General features: G+C 42.1%; 3 protein-coding genes across 7 annotated transcripts in view; 1 reads left to right on the forward strand and 2 right to left on the reverse strand.

Moving 5' to 3' along the window:
• LOC124426872 overlaps positions 1–923 on the reverse strand; it is a 62846-nt gene extending 61923 nt beyond the window's left edge. For both annotated transcript variants that reach the window (XM_046969053.1, XM_046969052.1), the window contains exon 1: positions 603–923. The gene's annotated coding sequence lies outside the window, so the exon portion shown is untranslated. The remainder of the gene's footprint in view (positions 1–602) is intronic.
• An 8091-nt stretch (positions 924–9014) lies between these two features.
• Positions 9015–14045, reverse strand: LOC124426862 (probable 4-coumarate--CoA ligase 1). Of its 3 annotated transcripts, none has more exons than XM_046969034.1 (10): positions 12774–14045; positions 11633–11915; positions 11331–11538; positions 11065–11234; positions 10800–10952; positions 10498–10704; positions 10193–10376; positions 9767–10095; positions 9499–9694; positions 9015–9425 (listed from the first exon to the last, which is right to left on the reverse strand). In XM_046969034.1, exons 2-10 carry the CDS (start codon positions 11879–11881, stop codon positions 9331–9333), a joined length of 1791 nt encoding a protein of 596 aa, XP_046824990.1. In that variant the 5' UTR covers positions 11882–11915; positions 12774–14045; the 3' UTR covers positions 9015–9330. The 3 variants fall into 3 exon arrangements, with proteins under 3 accessions (XP_046824990.1, XP_046824992.1, XP_046824991.1); XM_046969036.1 differs by lacking the exon at positions 12774–14045 and adding an exon at positions 12221–12703; XM_046969035.1 differs by lacking the exon at positions 12774–14045 and adding an exon at positions 12152–12216.
• Positions 14046–14519: 474 nt separating this feature from the next.
• On the forward strand, positions 14520–18638 carry LOC124426863. Of its 2 annotated transcripts, none has more exons than XR_006942816.1 (9): positions 14520–14745; positions 15274–15381; positions 15467–15676; positions 16312–16440; positions 16527–17042; positions 17544–17613; positions 17725–17894; positions 18008–18238; positions 18351–18638. XR_006942816.1 is itself a non-coding variant. In XM_046969037.1 (9 exons), the coding sequence occupies exons 1-9, from the start codon at positions 14719–14721 to the stop codon at positions 18376–18378; spliced, it is 1482 nt and encodes a 493-aa protein (XP_046824993.1). In that variant the 5' UTR covers positions 14525–14718; the 3' UTR covers positions 18379–18638. The 2 variants fall into 2 exon arrangements, 1 of the variants encoding a protein (XP_046824993.1); XM_046969037.1 differs by having other exon boundaries at positions 14525–14745; positions 17725–17887.
• The last annotated feature ends 63 nt before the right edge of the window (positions 18639–18701 follow it).

The raw sequence follows: 18701 nt of genomic DNA on the forward strand, positions 1-18701 counted from the left end.
GTGAATTACATCTCGTGAGTATATCGAGAATATCGATCGGTTCTTCTCTCCCGTACGCGTCCGGAGAGTACAAGAGAGAAAGGGAAAACAAGAGCTCGTCTTCTTAAACCTACGCTTTCTCTTTAAACTTACGAGACAACCTTATCAAAGCCGTCCTCTCTCTTTCCCCCCTCCCCTTAGACTTGGATATACGCAGGTACAAACAGGCGCGTTTGTTCTCACATTTTTCCTCGATTTAGTACAAACAACGCGCAATTATTATTTATCTTTTTTTTTACCAATAAAATCGCAAAGTCGAAGAAGCGGAGGAAAACAATTGGCTCTTCGCTCGTTCAGTCAACGACGTACTCGCTATCGCCGCATATAAAGAGAGAGAGAGAGAGAGAGAGAGAGAGAGAGTAGACAATATTTAACGTTTCTATACGTAGATGTATTTAACGGTAGGTGAAATGTGGTACAACGATCAAACCGAAGAAATAATGAGACTGGTCGGACGTGTATTTATCTTCGGTACTGCTTCATCGTACGTGAATACATACTTCATTTACTTGCGTTATCAAATTCCGACAATGTCTGTTTTTTCAATACGTTTATCTACGTACCTCGATTATCCCTTAGTGGATAAATGTCTCTCGACCTCGATACTTTGACGACGACAACGACGAAGAAGACGACGACGACGAGGACGACGACGACGACGACGACGACGACGACGACGATAACCGACGACCGACGATGGAGTATTGAAACGAAGACACAACGAAGACGATCGAGACTTGGAAAGACTATCTTTTCTTTATTCTCCGTATGCCTGTGTTATCTCAGCCAACGAGAACGACGGTCGTAAACGAAGATTTACGAATACAGAAAAACAACGAGTCTCACCGTCCGAGGACTCGCGGCCGACTGAGGTCCGCCTCGAACGTCACCGTGGGTGTAGCTGTACTCACCCCTGTTCCCTCTCTCCGTTCTACTCGCTCGCTCTCTCTCTCTTCTTCTCTGGAACACTTGCGCGCGTCCTCTCACCCCGTATCTTGCTCCCTCTCTCTCTCTCTCTCTCTCTTACGTACGCGACCGCACGCTCTTCCATCTCTGTCGCTCGTCTCCTTCCTCTCCCCACCAGTGGTTCTCGGCATTGGAACATCGACGCCATCTGATTCGCGGAACGAGTACGCGTGTACTAACGAGTGCGAGAGAAACGGCAAACGAGGTATCGCTTCGGTACGACGAAGACGCGCTACCTCGAGGCGCTTCAGAGTTACGAGAGAGGATGAACAAGAAGGGAGAGAAAAGAGGGAATGCGTTCGCGCGAGAAAGAAAAGAGGCAATTTATTGGATTCTGGAAAGTAGCGATCACGTACGTGTCCGAAGAAAACTTTGGTTGGATTTCGACGAGATACTTGGATCGCCAGCGACTATCGGTATATATCGACTGGACGCAGTAAGAGAAAAAGAATCAGGTTGGGTGTCACTCGTACACCCACGGATCGACCGTATGACGCTCCATGAGAATTATCTTGACGTGAAGAATCATCAATCGTAGATACATTTTACTTGTAATCGTTAAAAAAGGTTCTTCGAGTTAGAGTATTTCATTAGATCGAATTTCATTGATGTCGCACAATCAGGAAATTACTGGCGATATCGTCGTGTCGGGGAATAGTCGAGAATACCCCTTTGCTTTTCTGCAAATCGATCTCTCGATATACGATAGACTGAATTCTATTCCTACGGAGGAGACAATAAAGAAGACACCATTGCGCGTCGCCTTGTAAACGATTGTTCGTATTAAACTCTGAAAAGTATTGGTCCTCGCAGAAAACTCAATTACTCCTTCGAGAAATAACTCGACGGTGCAGGTAAGTTTTGGTCCATCCGATTCTCACGTCTCTCTCTCTCTCTCTCTCTCTCTCCCCATTCACCGTCATGCATTGAGAATACCGTCTATCCTCTTCTAAATCCGTGAAAAAGAAAAATCTATCCCGTTTAAGGACGAATTTGTGTGTATACATATACATATATATATATATATATATATATATATATATATATATATATATATATATATATATATATATATATATAGATTTTGACGGTGCAGATCGATAAGCACGGACAGGGCGAAAATAGATTCTGGATAGAATAAACGTTCCATCGTTGGAAAATCGGCGCTTTGTATCCAAGTTAATAACGACCGACGAGGAATCCGCCTAGAAGATATTTCATCCCTCCTTGGAATAACTCGACTCACCGATGACACGGATATTCCCTGTCGGCCGAATCCTCGACTTCATCCACTGAGAGTTTCTACTTGCGAGAAAGCTCTCTGTCGGCATACCCAACGAAATTCGTCGCGTCTCTTATCCCGTGAATGTTTCAATGAAATAATAAAAAAGTAATAACGAATCATTTTTGACAGTACGAATTTACCTTACGAGAGGAAGGCAGAAGATGTGTTAACGCGATGTATAAGAATATAAATACGAAACTTTGTTACGCACTGTGCCGTAATAAAAGTTATTATATCGAAAATTCTATGAATTGTCCGATAGATTTTCACAATGGGCGAAACCAGGAATCGCTACGGGTAAAACGTATGATCGCGTAAAAACTTGGAAATTCGATAATAACGATAATAATATTCGATGATAAATGTTTATACGCTCTGTGCAACGAGGTGTCCGCGGTTATAACAAATTTCTCTTCGATTAGCAATGCATATATTTTTATGCTTAATGGTCTACGACTCGTCGAAATAACGAGCTTACCAAAGGAGAATAAATTTATGCGTAGAGCGGTTAAAATGCTTTCGTTCGAGGAGAGAAAATGAAGAGAAAAAAAAAAAAATGCAATTGAGGATGACTCGCGCGAATCTCGAAAGATTTAATGAAAAATATTGAACAAACGAAATAAGAGCTCGTTCATCGCACGCCGAGCAACGTCTATTAATGGAAAATATCCAATGTTATAGCGATCGAAAGAAAAAGACTTTTTTTTTTTTTTTTTTTTTTTTTTTTCTTAATATATTAATAATTTGAACTTCTCGTATAAATTGAAATAAATTGAAAGACGAAAACATACAAACCTGTTGATGCGTTTTCTTTTTTTCGTTTCTATATCGATAATTCGGAAAAATCTAAAGATGATTTCACTTAGTCTCACTCATAATAATTCGGTCTTTTTCGGTACAGGTAATCCCGTAAGGAAATTTATCGCGAATATGCATGGGCCACTTATGAATATGAATATGAGTAAATCATTATGCCGCGCGATGTCGAGTCTAAAGAAAGTTTTCACGTCGAGGAAAGGGAAAGGTATGCAGGACTCGTAAAGCCACCACGACGTCTCAGGACTTTCTTCAGGAAGCAGCAACGGCGACGAGGAGAAACTCGTTGGGTGGAAGGAGCTTCGGGCCTCGTTTCGTGGAACTAGTACCTACCCAGAGACAGATAGTAGGAAACGTTCTCTATATCGAACGCCATAACTTCCGAGCTAAGTCGCCTGCCGAGCACGTTGCTCGTGATTTACCCTCGTGGCCATGGAAGGACGTTTCGTCTCTCTATTTCTCGCTGACGCGGTGAAAGAGACGCGAATTTCCGGATAAACTTTAGGGTGCGGAGCCGAAAACAAGATCGGCGCCTCACAGTCGCGCGGAGCTGGCGCCGAAAGTCTGCCAGGCGACTTCGCGATCCGCAAAAATTTCATTCGTCGCTGCTCGAATTCCCTGGAAATTTCTTCTATTCTCGTGGATGATGCGATGAAGAATGAAATATATTCTTGAGGGAGATAGAGAGAGAGAGAGAGAGAGAGAGAGATTGTGAGTGTAATAAAGCTCGATCGTTAAACCGATAATTAACAAAGCCAAAAATTCGTCAGCTCGACTCGTTTCTACCTTCTATTACAAACACCTACTACTACATCGTACACGTGTAAATACGTTCATACGTGCAGGGAGTCTCATGCGAAAGCGCGTGCATCGATGCGTAACGTCGATCGAACCGAGACTCGGCAGCATTTCGCCATTTATCCGATATAACTCGCAATCAGCATTAAAACGACTCTCGAGAGTTGAGAGAGAGAGAGAGAGAGAGAGAGAGAGAGAGAGAGAGAAGAAAAAACAATTTATAAGGCAAACGCTTAAGGTCTCGTTAACAACTTGGAAAGTTCGACGTACGAATATTGCGAGAGAAAACAAACAGAGAGAAAGGAGGTTGAGCGAAAAGAGGGTAAAGGATTGACGGGCATGTTATAGTATTTAACAGGGTGACTAGCTTGGTTCAAAAATAGATCGCGGCAATATCTCGCGAGGACGGTGTCACTGTCCTCGTCATTTATTCAATGTACTCCGCTTCGCGGTCCACTCCGCGTTACATCGCACCGACCGTTAAAGGTCTTGAACGACAGCGACCACGCTGAATTTCTAACGTGGAAAGCGCGCCCTTAAAAGCATGAAAGGCGAGAGAGAGAGAGAGAGAGAGAGAGAGAGAGAGAGAGAGAAAAGACGGAGTTGCCGTTTACGTTTTGACGAGATGACGGAGAATCCGAAAGTGAACGCAAGTAAGCGAAAAACAATGTTCCCTCGATCTCGGTAGGTAATATTTTAATCGATTAGAATTATTTGAAAAGTCCTTTTACGCTCCAAGGATTTGTCTCGATGCTCGTTCGCACGACGACATTAATTCGTTTGCAATTAAAACGGATTCGCAAGCGTATAAGAGGAGAAAGGCTATCCGGACGAGCGCTCGGCCGTCAACGTTACGAACGAAAACAAAAGCTAGCGAATCGATGGAACAATGGCGCGTAATGAAACGGTTTTTCCAAAGCTACGATGAGCCGGCTACTCGTAACCGAAGGACGGTTCTCAACCTGTTTGCTGCGTAGCTCCCTTTACCTCGAAAAGGACTCTCATCAGCCGTTATTATTCGTTTAAACCGTTGTGACTCCTCGTTAAGGATTGAAATCTCGTTATTTCGTTCGGATTTGCAGTGACCTCGCGCCTCTGCCGGTGATTAGCCCGCCTTTATACGTCGATAGCTAGGAGAGCGAGCTCAATAAAACGTGCGAATACCGAATCGGACGGAGATTATTTCCTAACGCGGTTGATTTATCTTCGCGTAAAGTCTTGGCAAAGTTTAGTATCTCCTAGCAAATCGCGCTTCCATCGTAAAGAAAGACACGAAAGGTCGGCGATAAATCGGGCGGTAAGAAATATCACTTTTATCCGGGCGGATGCCAGTCCGAATTCACCTAAATTCAAGCCGAGATGCTCGCGAATCGTGGAATGCTGATTTTCGAAGGAAAGAAACTGATCCTTAGCGCGAAGCGATCGTCTAATAGAAGAAACGTTAAACTATCGCCCAACGGAGCAATTTATTCCACGGCGGAGGAGGAGGAGGAGGAGGAGGAGGAAAGCGTTACAAGTCCGTCGAGTGAAATTTTACTCCCGCGAGAAATTCAAGGTGGAAAAAGAAAGGAACAGGCGATATGAGAGAAGAAGCTTTTTCGCAATTCCGAGGGCGCGGTGGGTTAGCGCGAAGCAAAAAAAAAAGGAAAATAACGAATGGATGATCGAGGAGGGGAGAAAGAGATTTCTCTTGATGAAACGGTATAGTATACTTCTCGTAGCGTATCAACGCAACTAAAAACGCGCTCACACACAACTATATAAATACCGCTTGGATTTGTAGGCGAGAAGAGAAGATGAATCCCCGCTATGGTAGTTGCGGCACGTCCGGAAATGGAGGGAATCGGACGGCGCGACGTCGTAATTTCCGGTACGCCCTCAAAGGGAAAACGGGGAAAGGTGCTAGCGGAAAGAAACAAGAAGAAATCTTGGATAATTCCGGCGGTACTCGTTCTCTGACATTAGCCGAGCTAACAATTTTCTCCGATTCTTTCCTTTTCATTCTTATTATTTCTCTTCTTTGAGTAAAAACGAAAAGGAATTCGTGCCTTCCGAGCGATCGTTCCTCTCGGAACAAACACCCCGATCGAGATAATCGCTGTCAAAAAGTAGATGAAATTTCTTCTTCGAGTTTTAAGATAGAGAGAGAGAGAGAGAGAGAGAGAGAGAGAGAGAGAGAGAGAGAGCACGACCGAGATATCGTGCCACGCGGAAGATTAGAAAAGTTTCTCGATATCGAAAGAGTTTCGCTTTGCCGAGAAATTAAATATCCGGACTTTTCCTTCGAGTTTCGCCAATGAACCTTTCAATATGATCTTTTCTAAATATAAATAAATATAAATAAACCGTATCGTTCGTACGGGCCGTGACGTAACGTTGCTCTTACGGAAATACGGAAATAGGAAGGGAAAAAAAAGATAAAGAAGAAATTAGTAGAAAAGAATCGAGGGCAAAAACTCTCGTATCTCTCAGCCTGTCCCTATTTTTCATCGTCCTGCATAAGTGTCCGACTACGAAGCGCCATTCCCCTCTTTCATTTACGAGAGAAAAACAGGATGAAAGCGATGAAAGCTTTGAAAGCTTTCCCACGTGCGCGCGCGCGCGCGCGCGTACATGCGTACTCGTGGTTCGTTCGTACTTTCGGCGCATTAATATGCCACCAAGCGTATTAAGCGCGTCTCTTAGGTTTATCTCTTTCTCTCCGTGTATAAAGCAATGAATTTATACGAGAGAATAGGCGCATCCCGACGACCACGATAGTAAAAAGCTCAAGATGACCTTTGCCTACGTCGTACCTTCTCTCCCTAATCAAATCGAAAAGAAGAGAAGAGAAGAGAAGAGAAAATTCGTGTACCATTCGTGAATTCGTTCCAAGCATCCTTGTTTCGAGAGATTAGAAAGAACGAAAGTGCGAGGTACGCGACGTTAGATAGAAATTCGAACGTGGAAACTCAATTTGGAGGATAAGGCCGAAGGAAAGAGGAACGGTTCTTATGGCCGTTTGAAAAGCGCCCCGAGACCGTGAATCGAAATGCGATTTCGACGATCACACCTTTAAACGTTTCAAAATAGAAGAGGTATAAGGAGAACGAACGAGTTCTCTCGATTAGAGAAGAATTATTTAAAAATTTCACTCGCGCACGATATAATATTTAAGAAATAAAATATCGTAGGACAATTTATCGATTCGGGACAAAATAAAAAAGGTTTCGTTGGAAAGCTCGAAAAGCAATTAAAAGCGTTCGCTTTCCGTCCTTCTCCGTCCAACTTTTTAGCCGTGCCGGCGGAGCTTAAAAAGCCTCGAGTTCCGTAAAGTTTAACGATCGTTAAAGGAAGAATTTAATTAAGGTAACGAAATAAAATAATAAGCGAGAGGCGAGAGAGATGGTTCTCCTTTGGTCGTAAGGGTCAACGATACTTTCCTATTGCTTTCCTTCTTTATCTCCTCGGAAGTCACAAGTATTCCCGTTTTTGCGAAAAGCGTACGAGATCTCCTCTTTTATTCTCGATCGTTGGAGCGATTCGTCTCGTGCGATCGATCCCGATTAAAACGTAATTAATTCGAGATCGAAACGAGAGCCGCGTTCTTTACCATCAGGCCGCATCCTCGCGCGACGGGTATTTCAAATCTCAATTTGTTATCCCTCGCGGAACTTACGAAAGGTCGCATAGAGCTTTCTTTTCCAACGTGCCTGTGTCGGGACAATACTTTCGAAATTGCGCCCACACCCTTGTCAACTTGCGACTTCGATCTTTTTCGCGTCTCTATGCGATACCTACTTGTCAATGTATATTTACTTTCGTACGTACGTGTATAAATGTTCGACGCAATATCTAAGAATCTTTCAAAGTTTTTTCTTTTATCTCGAACATTTCTATCGTAATCCAACGACAAAATCGTTCGGCCGATTTTAGATTATCTATCGTTTGCTTTCATATACGTGGGATCGCTATAAAGCGAGAGCGAGGTGAAACGAAGAGGATGTGTGAAAGGAGGAAAAAAGTGTAGTCTTAGGACGCGTTAGCGAAAGCTATCTCATTGTCACTTCGTTCGATCGAACTTTCTCTTTCTCTCTATTTATCCATTTCGTTGCTTTCTTCGAGAAAGAGGAGACAAATTGCGATATCGTATTTTACGCTTTCCTCCAAGAGACTCGTCTAGTCGAAACGGAAAAGCCTCTCTCTCTCTCTCTCTCTCTCTCTCTCTCTCTCTCATCTCGTTTCCTCCAACATATCGTATAACATACCCGTCGACGAAAGTAAGAAAGCAAATAACATTTTCCAGTGTTGCGCTTTATCATAAGCGATCCCGCCCCGAAATTCTCCGACTCTCTCTCTCTCCCCACCGCCCCCGTGTCTAGCTAAATTTTCAAACAGTGTATTTCCCTTTCAAGCCCGACTACGTCAGTCGTCGCGAGAAAACCGTTGCATTTGGCGAGCACTCACGTTCCACTTTTTCGCATTTTCATCGTACGAATCGCCAAGAAGCATTCGCCAACCTTTCCCATTTGCCTTGGAAAAGAAAGAGGAAAGATATGGTGTTAGTACGTATGTGGGCCGGAGTCGTTATTTTAACATCTTCCGTCCGCTGACCGTACCACCTTCTTGCATTCCTCGTAATGCGAGAGAGTGATTAAAAGCACGTAGGAAAGTTGGTCAAATGCGAGAATTAAGTCGAGCACCGTGAGGCAATCTTTTTTAAGGTTCCCGCAAAAAACACTTGTGTGTGTGTGTGTGTGTGTGTGTGTGTGTACACACAAGTACTGTCTATTCGGGGAGAATGCGTTCGAGGTATGTTAACTCGCGTATCGCGGCGCGTCTTTTAAAAGAGAAAACGTTGAGAAATTTCGTTGCGATTTATTAGATCTATCTTCTCTCCTCGGGGAGAGAACTTTACCGAGTAAGAGAGCGCGCGAGCATAAAGAGAAATGAGCTTTTTTAGACGCGACGGCACGTTCCACAGAGATTTACGAGCTTTGCCAATCGAATACGATAACGTTCCTAATTTTTTCTCTGTCCAACGATATCAAACGATATCGAATTAAGAGAAAATTATGTACGAGCCCGATAACGGATGCGATGTGAGTTTAAAGTTTTGGAACGAAGCTAGTCGTTTTCTTTTTCTTTTCTTTATTCACGTTTTTTTAGACAAATGTATTCTTACGTATATACACGTGACAATCGATCCACCAGAGACGACACTAAATTCTATGCTCGCATACACTATGAGTCCATACTTGTGCAACGGTACGCACATATTAAACCCTTGAAATAAATATTGTCAATTAAAATAAAGTTAATATCCAGGAACGATAACGTAGAATTGCATAACGTTTAGTTTAGTTTAAAAACGAAAAGTATCGAAAGAGGAAACAAAGGCACGTAAAATAACGATCGACGACGATCCATCATGAATGAACGAATTTTCACAAATTTCCTTTTAGATACGCTTCCTTCATCTTCGATCGAAGGATCTTGCCGGTTGGATTTTTGAGAATATCTCGAACGAATGAAACACCACCTGAAACACGATACTCGCGTAAGAAAAGAGAGAGAGAGAGAGAGAGAGAGAGGGGGGGGATTGGCGTACGTACCATCGAGTTGCTTGTACTCGGAAACCTTTCCTTTAACGAAATTCTTTATATCCTCCTCGCTAACCTTCCTGTTCTTTTTCAAGACGACGAAAGCCCTCGGCACTTCTCCGGATCTTGCGTCGGAAATACCGACTACCGCGCATTCCTCTACGTCGGGATGCGTTCTCAAAACTGACTCCAATTCGGCCGGTGGAACCTAACGGGGGAAAGAAGAATAAAATGAAAGGTTATCGTAGGAGATAATAATAATGACTTGGGTGTGATTTACCTGAAAACCTTTGACCTTGATCAACTCCTTCAACCTATCGGTAATATAAAAATCTAAATCGTCGTCGAAGTAAGCTATATCGCCGGTTTTCAACCAACCATCGTCGAGTAACATTTCCTTAGTGGCTTTCGGATTATTAAAGTAACCTTTCATGACGTGAGGTCCTCTTATCCACAATTCGCCGTTTCTACCGGGCTCGCAAATGTCTACGTTCGTTACGGTATCGACCAATCTCACGTCGCAACCGCAAATATTCTTTCCGATACTCGCGTACTTTAGGCCCGTCTTTTCTACAAAGGCCACGGGCGCGCACTCCGTTAATCCATATCCTGGCGAAAGAAATCTCTTGAAAATGTCAACCAGAGGATAAGTAATTTTGTATTGTACGATAAACGTATGTAAAAATAATGCAATGCAACAATTTACCTTGGCAAAATTTAAGACTACTGTTGTCTAATCGAAACTTGTCGTAAAATCTATCGACGTCCTCCTTCGAAAGCGGCGCCGCTCCGCTGAAAGCACTTCGTACGTTCGAGAAATGTTCTCTTTTGGCTAACGGCGAAACTGCCAGAAACAATATTATAGGCGGTACGCAAAACAAAATCGCTGGCTAAAAGCATAAAAGATAGTAAGCTTTTCTGATTCGTATCGTATCGACGAAAGAATTATTTTCCTTCCATCGATATTCGCAGTATACGTAACGTTCAATGTTGATTCAAAATCTTTTTTACCTTTTGCTTGATGAAAGTGTCAAGAAATGTCTCCGGCTCGAATTTCGGAAGCGTAACGATCTTCGCTCCGACCATGAGACTAGGCAGCATGATCACGTTCATGCCAAAAATGTGAAATAAAGGTAGAAATATTGGTATGACGTCTTGATATTCATCTATAAGGGGGGGAAAAAAAAAAAAAAAAACGGAATAAATGACAATCCCGTTCTGAAATAAGCCAATTTTTTCTATTATACATGCGAATAAAATGCTTCACCCGTCGCCATTTGAATCCACGTATCCTTATCAACGATGGCATTTACCATTTCTATATTCGAGACTAGATTAGCGTGCGTTAACATCACACCTTTCGGCAGACCCGTCGTCCCACTTGAAAAAGGTAAAACCGCTACGTCGTCCGTGGAACGGCTTAGGGCTTTCAATCCCGGTAAGTTCTTGCCGCGAGTTATCAAGTCCTAAAAATTCCAAATCGATCCCCGACTCGGGTTTACTTAACTCGTTCCAATTAAATTATTAAATATTGAATTGAAAATTGGATCGTTTCGCCCGTGTAAAGGAATAAGATACCTTAAAAGGTATCACCCCGTCCGTCATTGGACCCGGCGTACCGTCGTCTATAACGATAAGGGACGATCCCAATCTGTGGTTCGTTGCTGCTTTCTTTACGATCGGTAATATCCCTTTCGCGGTGACGATACCTTTCGCGCCAGACAACTCCAATTGCATCGTCATTTCATCTACGATCGCGTGAAAAATATTAACGCGTTTAAATTATTCTTATAATTCTTCTTATGCGTCGGCTCAATCGTTCTAACGCCTCTCTCTTTACTTACCAACCGTGTAATGCGGATTGATAGTTGTAACGATGAGGCCCGCCTCCAAAATCCCGAGAAAAGCTAGAATCCATTCCGGATAATTGGGAGCGATCAAGGCAATTATGTCACCTTCCATGAACTTTAAGTTCCTCAAACTCCTTGCAATGTAGTTCGTAGCGTCCCTCGTTTGCCCGTACGTATATTTCCTACCTGTTATACCGCATTCCTGAAAAACATCGTCGAATCAAAACTCCCGTTTATTTTTTCCAATAATTAGAAATTCCAACTTCCGACGGTAGCCGGAAGAGAAGAGAAGTTACCAGGGCAATTAGCTTGGAAAATTTGTTAACGTTGCGCCAAATGTATTCCGATATCTTAGAATCCGGATAAGTAACTGCACCGAAAGGCGAAGGAATGATTATCTCTTGGTTTTGACCTCGAATAAATTTCTCTTTCGATCGCGCAAAGGTGCTCCTCGCTCCTAAATATTGTATTTTACTTGCTTCATCGTTTAACAGCGTCCGCTCGAATTTCTTGATGCCACGAGAAAGGTGCCTTAACGACTTCATATCTCGATAAGACTCTCGTCGTTGAAAATATTACCTGTCAGAAGAAAAAACAAAAAAAAAAAAATAAGAGAAACGCATTGTAAGATATATATTAAATATAATTTCATTCGAACGAGTCTCGATTGAATTTCAATTGAGAATCCGATCGTTCATAATATCTATAAAACGCTTAGAAGAAAGAAAATTAGAAAAAGTTGCTAATGCAGGTGACATATCGTATGAACGTGCGAAAATATTGAAAAACTCGTTAAGCCTATTTACTAATTATACCAAGAATGTGGTAACTGTTAATGTAAATGGACTAAATAGAAGAGCTTCTATCTTGAAAGATTAACTCACGACTAGATATCGGTCGCCTTCGTTTCCATTTAAATTGTTTCACTTTCGGAAGCAATAATATCGGCGTTCGAAATACAACGAGCAAGGAAATAATAGGGGGCAAAGTACAACGACTATTTCTTATCGTATTCGTTTCATAGCGACATATTATTTCAATCTTATCTCTTATCTTTCAAATTGGGGAATCATTTAAAATATTATTTACATATTTTCGACTTAATATTTTTCGAATGCGCAACGTTTAATAACGAGCTAACTTGAGTGCACGTTTATTTTCCATCCTTTCGAAATGAAGCGCAATTCGATCGTCCGTTCATTCGACCGATCTCGTTCTCGTTCGTAACTATAGAAATTTCGTGACGAACGAATGTTTGAAATAAAGGGAGAGAGAGAAACACGTGCGTACACATACGCGATATATATAGTAATCGACCTTCACTTCCACGCTAGCATCTACAATAAACTTATTTCACGTAGTTCCATTACCGGATAAATAATACCGTAGAACTTTCATTTCCAAAAGGAAAGACGTTTACGCAATATTATAGAATACCTTTCTTTTTCCCTTCGACGATAACTTAAGCTTCTATGTCTAATCAGTGAGATACGATTTGAAAATTCGCGCGAACTTAGTTGGTAAACCTTCGTGGATGCTCCGTGCGAGATCGTTTTCTTTGACAGACTGTTGGATTCTCCGGCAAACAATTTAGCATTATCCTAACATTATCACTATGACGTAATGAGAATAGATATAGATTAAATAGTCATACACATCAAGCTTCTCCCCACCATTGAGTTCTTAGCGATCGACGTTGTTACCAGCAACGTTATCGTTGAAAATGACTTTCGTCACCGATTCGTTTTATTTGAACTTGCTTATCAACACGGATTTGTTTTATTTCCTTTCTTCTATCGTCGAAAAATAATTTAACGTAAACATACTTACGACGCAGTAATATTAATTTCTACAAAAAAAAAAAAAATTTTACTTGCTCCGGTGCGATCAAAGGTGCGACTTTAAGTGGTTTTATCAAATGGCAAGATAATATGCATATCGAGAATATTTTTAAATAAGATCAAATTATGTCATAAAATCCAATAGAATCTTTCGACGACCGTCCCGTTCTATAACGTAGTTCGATATTAAGCGTTTCGCATAAATAATATAGTTTCGTACTTCGAACGACAATTGTATGCATATTGAATGTCCCTTATTCATATCTTCATTTTTACGTGTAACGCCAGCGTAGCGCGTCCGTTAGAAAGAATACCTTTGGTAGGTGTATTATTGTGATCACTCGTAACAGATGTTTTCGAACATTATCCTTATATTAATATCATTTGCTCGAATATTTATCGAAAACTTTTAATTACGCGTCCGTAATAAACTTTCGTTCGTAGTTGTCAAATGTATATGTGCTATTATAAATTTTGATCGAGATTATCGCGATCATTTATCGTTCATTGGCGTGCTAAAGGTAAAAGGAGAGTAGAATTAACGCGTCTTTCATATCCGATTCATTACATATAGGAAATAATCCTAGCTTAGTTACATAAGTTGGAAATAACAAAGAGCAAATTCTTCGAATCTCATATAAAAATTTGAATTCGACTTTTACTCGTGGCCTGCGTTTACTCAAGCGTCTACCAACAACGATAGTTTTAGATGCGCCGACGCATATTCGACGACGCCGACGCCGACGACGGCGTCGACATCGACGCCGACATCGACGCCGACGCGATACGTCAAATCAGAGCCGTATCGTTCGTTTTAAGACTCGTGAAAATCCATCCAGAAATTGAATCCAACGAAACTTGAGTGTTTTCAACTTCTCCGGAAAGAGAGAAAAGGTCGTCCGTGATGTTGCACTTGACGAGGGATAAAGAGATTATGCAAGAGAATGAAAGGGAAGGGAGGGGAGGGGAGGGGAACGAAAGGGAAGAAAAGAAAAGAGAAGAAAAGAGAAGAAAAGAAAAGAAAAGAAAAGAAAAGAGGGAATAAACTGAAGAGTGTAAGGGTATAGAAATTAACGATCGATAAGAAAAATGTCTCGATTTTATGTGAAAAAGATGTCCGTATCGTTCTCGAACTTTAATTCTATTATGCAATTCGTCGAGTAACGGAACGGCGCGCGCGGAAAAACCTATGAGTTGAACTAAGGATCAACGATACGATTGATTCCAAGGAAAAATGAAGGAAATAAAAGTGATTGGGAGAAGAAAGTACGGGTCCATCGACGAATGGCGACGTCCCTGGGAGAAAGGGGCGAGAAAGGGGGGCGAGCACGACGCCATGTCGACGTTCATCCTCTAGTTCGCTCTCGTTGCAGCCCTCGTCTAAAAGGCAAACTCGTGTCTGAAAAAAGTCGCGAAAAGGAAAGGTCGGAAAAAAAGGAAGCAGAAGGAAGGAAGGAAGGAAGGAAGGAAGGAAGGAAGAAAAGGCAAAGCTCGTAGAAATCACTGACGAAATCACTCTTGCACGAAGCATTGGGCTATGAATGAAGACCCAACCCTTTCATCTCGAGGTAATTAACTCTCGTCTTTGGCGATAAAGCTATCCGTCGATAATCCGTTCGCTCGCTCCGACCGGTCCCGTCGTTATATAGCGCAACTATGCCTACTTTGTTTCTTCTATCTCCAGAATTACGATAATTTCTAATATAACGTATCCGACATATATAAATATTCAAAAGTACGGAAAAGTCTAATTTTACGCAAAAATCTTCTCATCGAGCGACCGAGGAGGCAAAACCTTCTTTTATCATTCGTACCTTAAAAGATAGCTAATACTCGAAAAATTCGTGCGGATCATCGTCGATACATTAAGTACTACGTAGTACGCATTTCATTGATCCCTCTTCACTTCGAGTCGCCGTTCGAGTTTATACAGTCGCAAAAAATTTCCCTTTCTCTATTTCTTCCTTATCTTTTTCTCTTATCGACCATAAGGCACGAAAGGAAATTTATACGATTAAAGATCGAACTCGTATCCATCTTATCGAAAGCGGCGAGCAATCATACAGAGCCAATAATACGGACTGGTATTTTTGCAGGTTTTGGCAGTTTTGCTATTGTCAGTAATACCCTGGCCAGGTCCAAGTGTTTTTAAGATATCATGCCCCCGCGATCGTGCTTCGGTAGTGAGGAGGATAGTTCACAAGGTGAGAGAAACCTCTTAAGCGTGGCATTTTTCGATCGCGCGAGACATGCCAAAGGACAAAGTTTTAAGCTTCGTCGAGATTTCAGAGATGGATGCCCATCCTAAAGAAATATCAAGTGGAGTTACCCTTAGAATGTCCCTTTCACGAAAGTCGAGACATCTTTCGACCTCAGCAACGGGCAAAGCATCAGTACAGACCGTCGCAATGGACCTGCGGCCTTTGCGGCAAGTCTTTTTATGCCGAAAGACATCTCGACGCGCACTTCGATAACAGACACAAAAGTAACGTTAATACGGTGAGTCATCGGTATCTGGTTTACATCGATAACCTTTATATATTTATTTCAACTTGATATGAAAATAAGGGTCTTAATCTACAAATTAATTGTGTCCGTGGACTTCGCATTATCATATTAGCGATACTATCTGACAAATCAAAGTTCGCGTTATCTCCTCGATTCTTATTCTACAACGTGATAAGGTATACGTCGGTAATTATTATAAAAAAAAGTTACTATAACGATAGCGCTAAATGCTTTCCAATCGATATCCATTTAAATTAAGAAACTTTTATCTTTCAACGAGTTCACTAAGAAGCATATTAGCGGACGCTTCGACATAAGGATTTTACACTGATGTTTTGCACAGGGTTTTGCACGTGACTGATAACCGATAAAAAAGGAACGCACTAAGAGACAGAGAGAGAGAGAGAGAGAGAATAGGGGGCGGGGGGGAAGGAGAGAGAGAGAGAGAGAGAGAGAGAGAGAGAGAGAGAGAGCAGCTACCGATATTGACGACTAACGTCATTAATGACCGCGATTCTATATCAGACTCGTTTCGAAAATGAGATATCGATAAATAAGGTAAAATTGACTTCCGATTGGTGCTACAATAATCGATATATGTCCTTGTTCTCGTTCCTAAATGAAAGGCGGAGGACGCCGTGTGCCTTGCCGACTACTGCGACATTATGAGATGCGACGTCTTGGGAAATCGTGACTTTGAAAGTTCGATGGACGATGAGGACGATGACGGCGGTCATCTCAACACCGACATACAGGTACACGAGACTTTGCTTCGATAAAAATACAATCGAGTTGGATAAAACTCGATCTAAGAAAGTTAATGCGATCCGATTGCGCAAAGGTATGGAAGGAGAATACGGAACAGCGCAGTACGTCGGTCGTACCGTGTTCTCGAGATCTCGCAAGGACATATCGTCCTTCCTCTTCATCTTCCACGGACAAGTCGTGCGCGCTCGCGGCCACGAAGAACGATTTACAGCGTTCGTACTGTCGACGAGCCGACGCGGATGTCCTTAAAAATCATCGGCTCGCCGATTCCTCCTCTTATCGTCGCAACGAAATAGCTGGTCCTGAGAACAATAGCGACGCTTGCGACAATGACGACGAGGACGACGAGGATGACGAGGAAGAGGAGAAAGAGCAGGAGGAGGAGGAAGAGGAGGAGGAGGAGGAGGAGGAGGAGGAGGAAGAGGAGGAGGAGGACGACGACGACGACGACGACGATGACGAGGAGAATCTGGTAGAAGCCGCTCTACCTGCCGTCGATAAAAGGCAAAGACGCAGAAGAATACATCTTAGGAAACTCAAGTCCAACTGCAAGCCTGAGGAACTTCAAAAGCTCAAGTTACAATGTGAAGTTAGCTTTTTCTCTTCATTTATTTCGCTCTAATCGCGCTACTTCCTTCGCAATGTTACTTCGAAACGTGAAAGTGATACCAAGAAGGAACAATCTTAAGAACAAAAGTATTATCGTTAACGTATGAAGTCGCGTTAGCATCGTACACGATTGCGCGTTAATGAGTGGACATCGGACTCGCTGTTAATCTCGAGCACGTTATTCCTGTTCATTTTCTCTCCATTTTAACAATTTATAGAATATACATTTTTTATTTCCCATGAAACGTCGGCGCTCCTCCTCTCGCACAGATAGTAGACAATACGGAATGACCAATTCGTTGATCGATTCTATATTATTTTTTCCTGTTTGTCCTTGCTCGATTCGTGACACATGTAATTCCATACCGCAATACACATATTTTGTCAAAATAATGAAAAATAATGTAGCGCTTGATACGGCACTCAAAGTCATGTTGTACCTAAAAGAAAATTCTATTATTTACAAGCTTTTTGTCGACAGATACTCGTCCGCGATTGTATCGCTGGACTTCTCGCAAATCTCTCGGTTCGAGAATTCCAAGAAATCGAAGGTAGGTGTGACCTGATATGGATAATCCGTTTAACGCTATGAAATAGGATATGTCGAACGTATGTTTCGAAAGAAAAAAGAAAAGGTTTATAGCAATTTCTTTGCTCGTCAGGTGAACTGAACCGGGCGATCTGTTGGTATTTGAGTTGCGATAGATACTGGGAAGATACCAAACGGCAACAACGCCAGACACCTTGGTATCTGCTCGCTACGTTTATGGCTCTTTTCTGCACCTCGATTTATGCCTGCTATTACGTCATCTGGGTTCTCTTCAAGTATGTAGTACGTTCACTGAGGCTCGGTAAAAACATGATATAAAATAATATTTTATCCATGATACTGGCACAGATAGACTGACAGGATCGATTTTACTTTCTCGTTGTACCTCATTGCAGTACCACGGACGAGGAGAGGCTCGATCATACGGGAACTTTAGGTTACAACGATGGAAGTCTTACGGGTGCCTCATCGTTGCACGATCAGAGCGGTCATGGCGATGGTAGATCAGTAGATAAACGAAAAATGGAAGGAGGAGACGATAATTTGGTATCTACGAACGAAGAAATGCCCGATCACTACATATACGTCGCATATCCACCGGAACTGAAACGTCGTCTCTTGGAAAGGTATCTCTTGGAACTTTATACAGGCTTCCTCTTTGATTACGTACGTGCATATGTATAAACAACATATGTACAAATCGATCGATGCGACGTTAGCGAGTACTTCTTTCCGTAGCTGCTACAACAGGACTACCAGACTATGAGACTGAAACGAAAGAAGACGATCGTTTCGTATTCATCTTGAACAGGACTGCGCTGCGAATGAAGGCACTCTTTTCTCTCTCTCTCTCTCTACCTCTCTCTCTCTCTCTCTCTCTCTCTCTCTCTCTCTCTCTCTCTCTCTCTCTCTGTCTCACTCTGTCTGTCTGTCTTCGTGTTTTGTATACCAAATCTATTCGAATAAATTGCAAGGTACGAGAGGAATCTTCCATCGTAGAAACAACCGAAAGAGTTATAGCAAAAAGACCGGCTTTTAAGTCTTTCGCAATTGAACCTAAAACATGTTTTATTTGTCAGAAAGAAAAAA

Source organism: Vespa crabro, chromosome 9 (genome assembly GCF_910589235.1).
Source record: "Vespa crabro chromosome 9, iyVesCrab1.2, whole genome shotgun sequence".
Taxonomy (NCBI): domain Eukaryota; kingdom Metazoa; phylum Arthropoda; class Insecta; order Hymenoptera; family Vespidae; genus Vespa; species Vespa crabro.

Excerpts from the sequence above, each read along its gene's own strand:
- LOC124426863 (XM_046969037.1), top strand. The coding sequence starts at position 14,719 with ATGAAGACCCAACCCTTTCATCTCGAG. Across the intron at positions 14,746-15,273 it reads CCCAACCCTTTCATCTCGAG|GTTTTGGCAGTTTTGCTATT; the intron begins GTAATTAACTCT and ends GTATTTTTGCAG. Across the intron at positions 16,441-16,526 it reads ATCTCAACACCGACATACAG|GTATGGAAGGAGAATACGGA; the intron begins GTACACGAGACT and ends GATTGCGCAAAG.
- LOC124426862 (XM_046969034.1), bottom strand. The coding sequence starts at position 11,881 with ATGAAGTCGTTAAGGCACCTTTCTCGTGGCATCAAGAAATTCGAGCGG. Across the intron at positions 10,705-10,799 it reads TAGTCTCGAATATAGAAATG|AACGGGATTGTCATTTATTC; the intron begins GTAAATGCCATC and ends GGCTTATTTCAG. Across the intron at positions 9,426-9,498 it reads CGAGTACAAGCAACTCGATG|GTGGTGTTTCATTCGTTCGA; the intron begins GTACGTACGCCA and ends ATCGTGTTTCAG.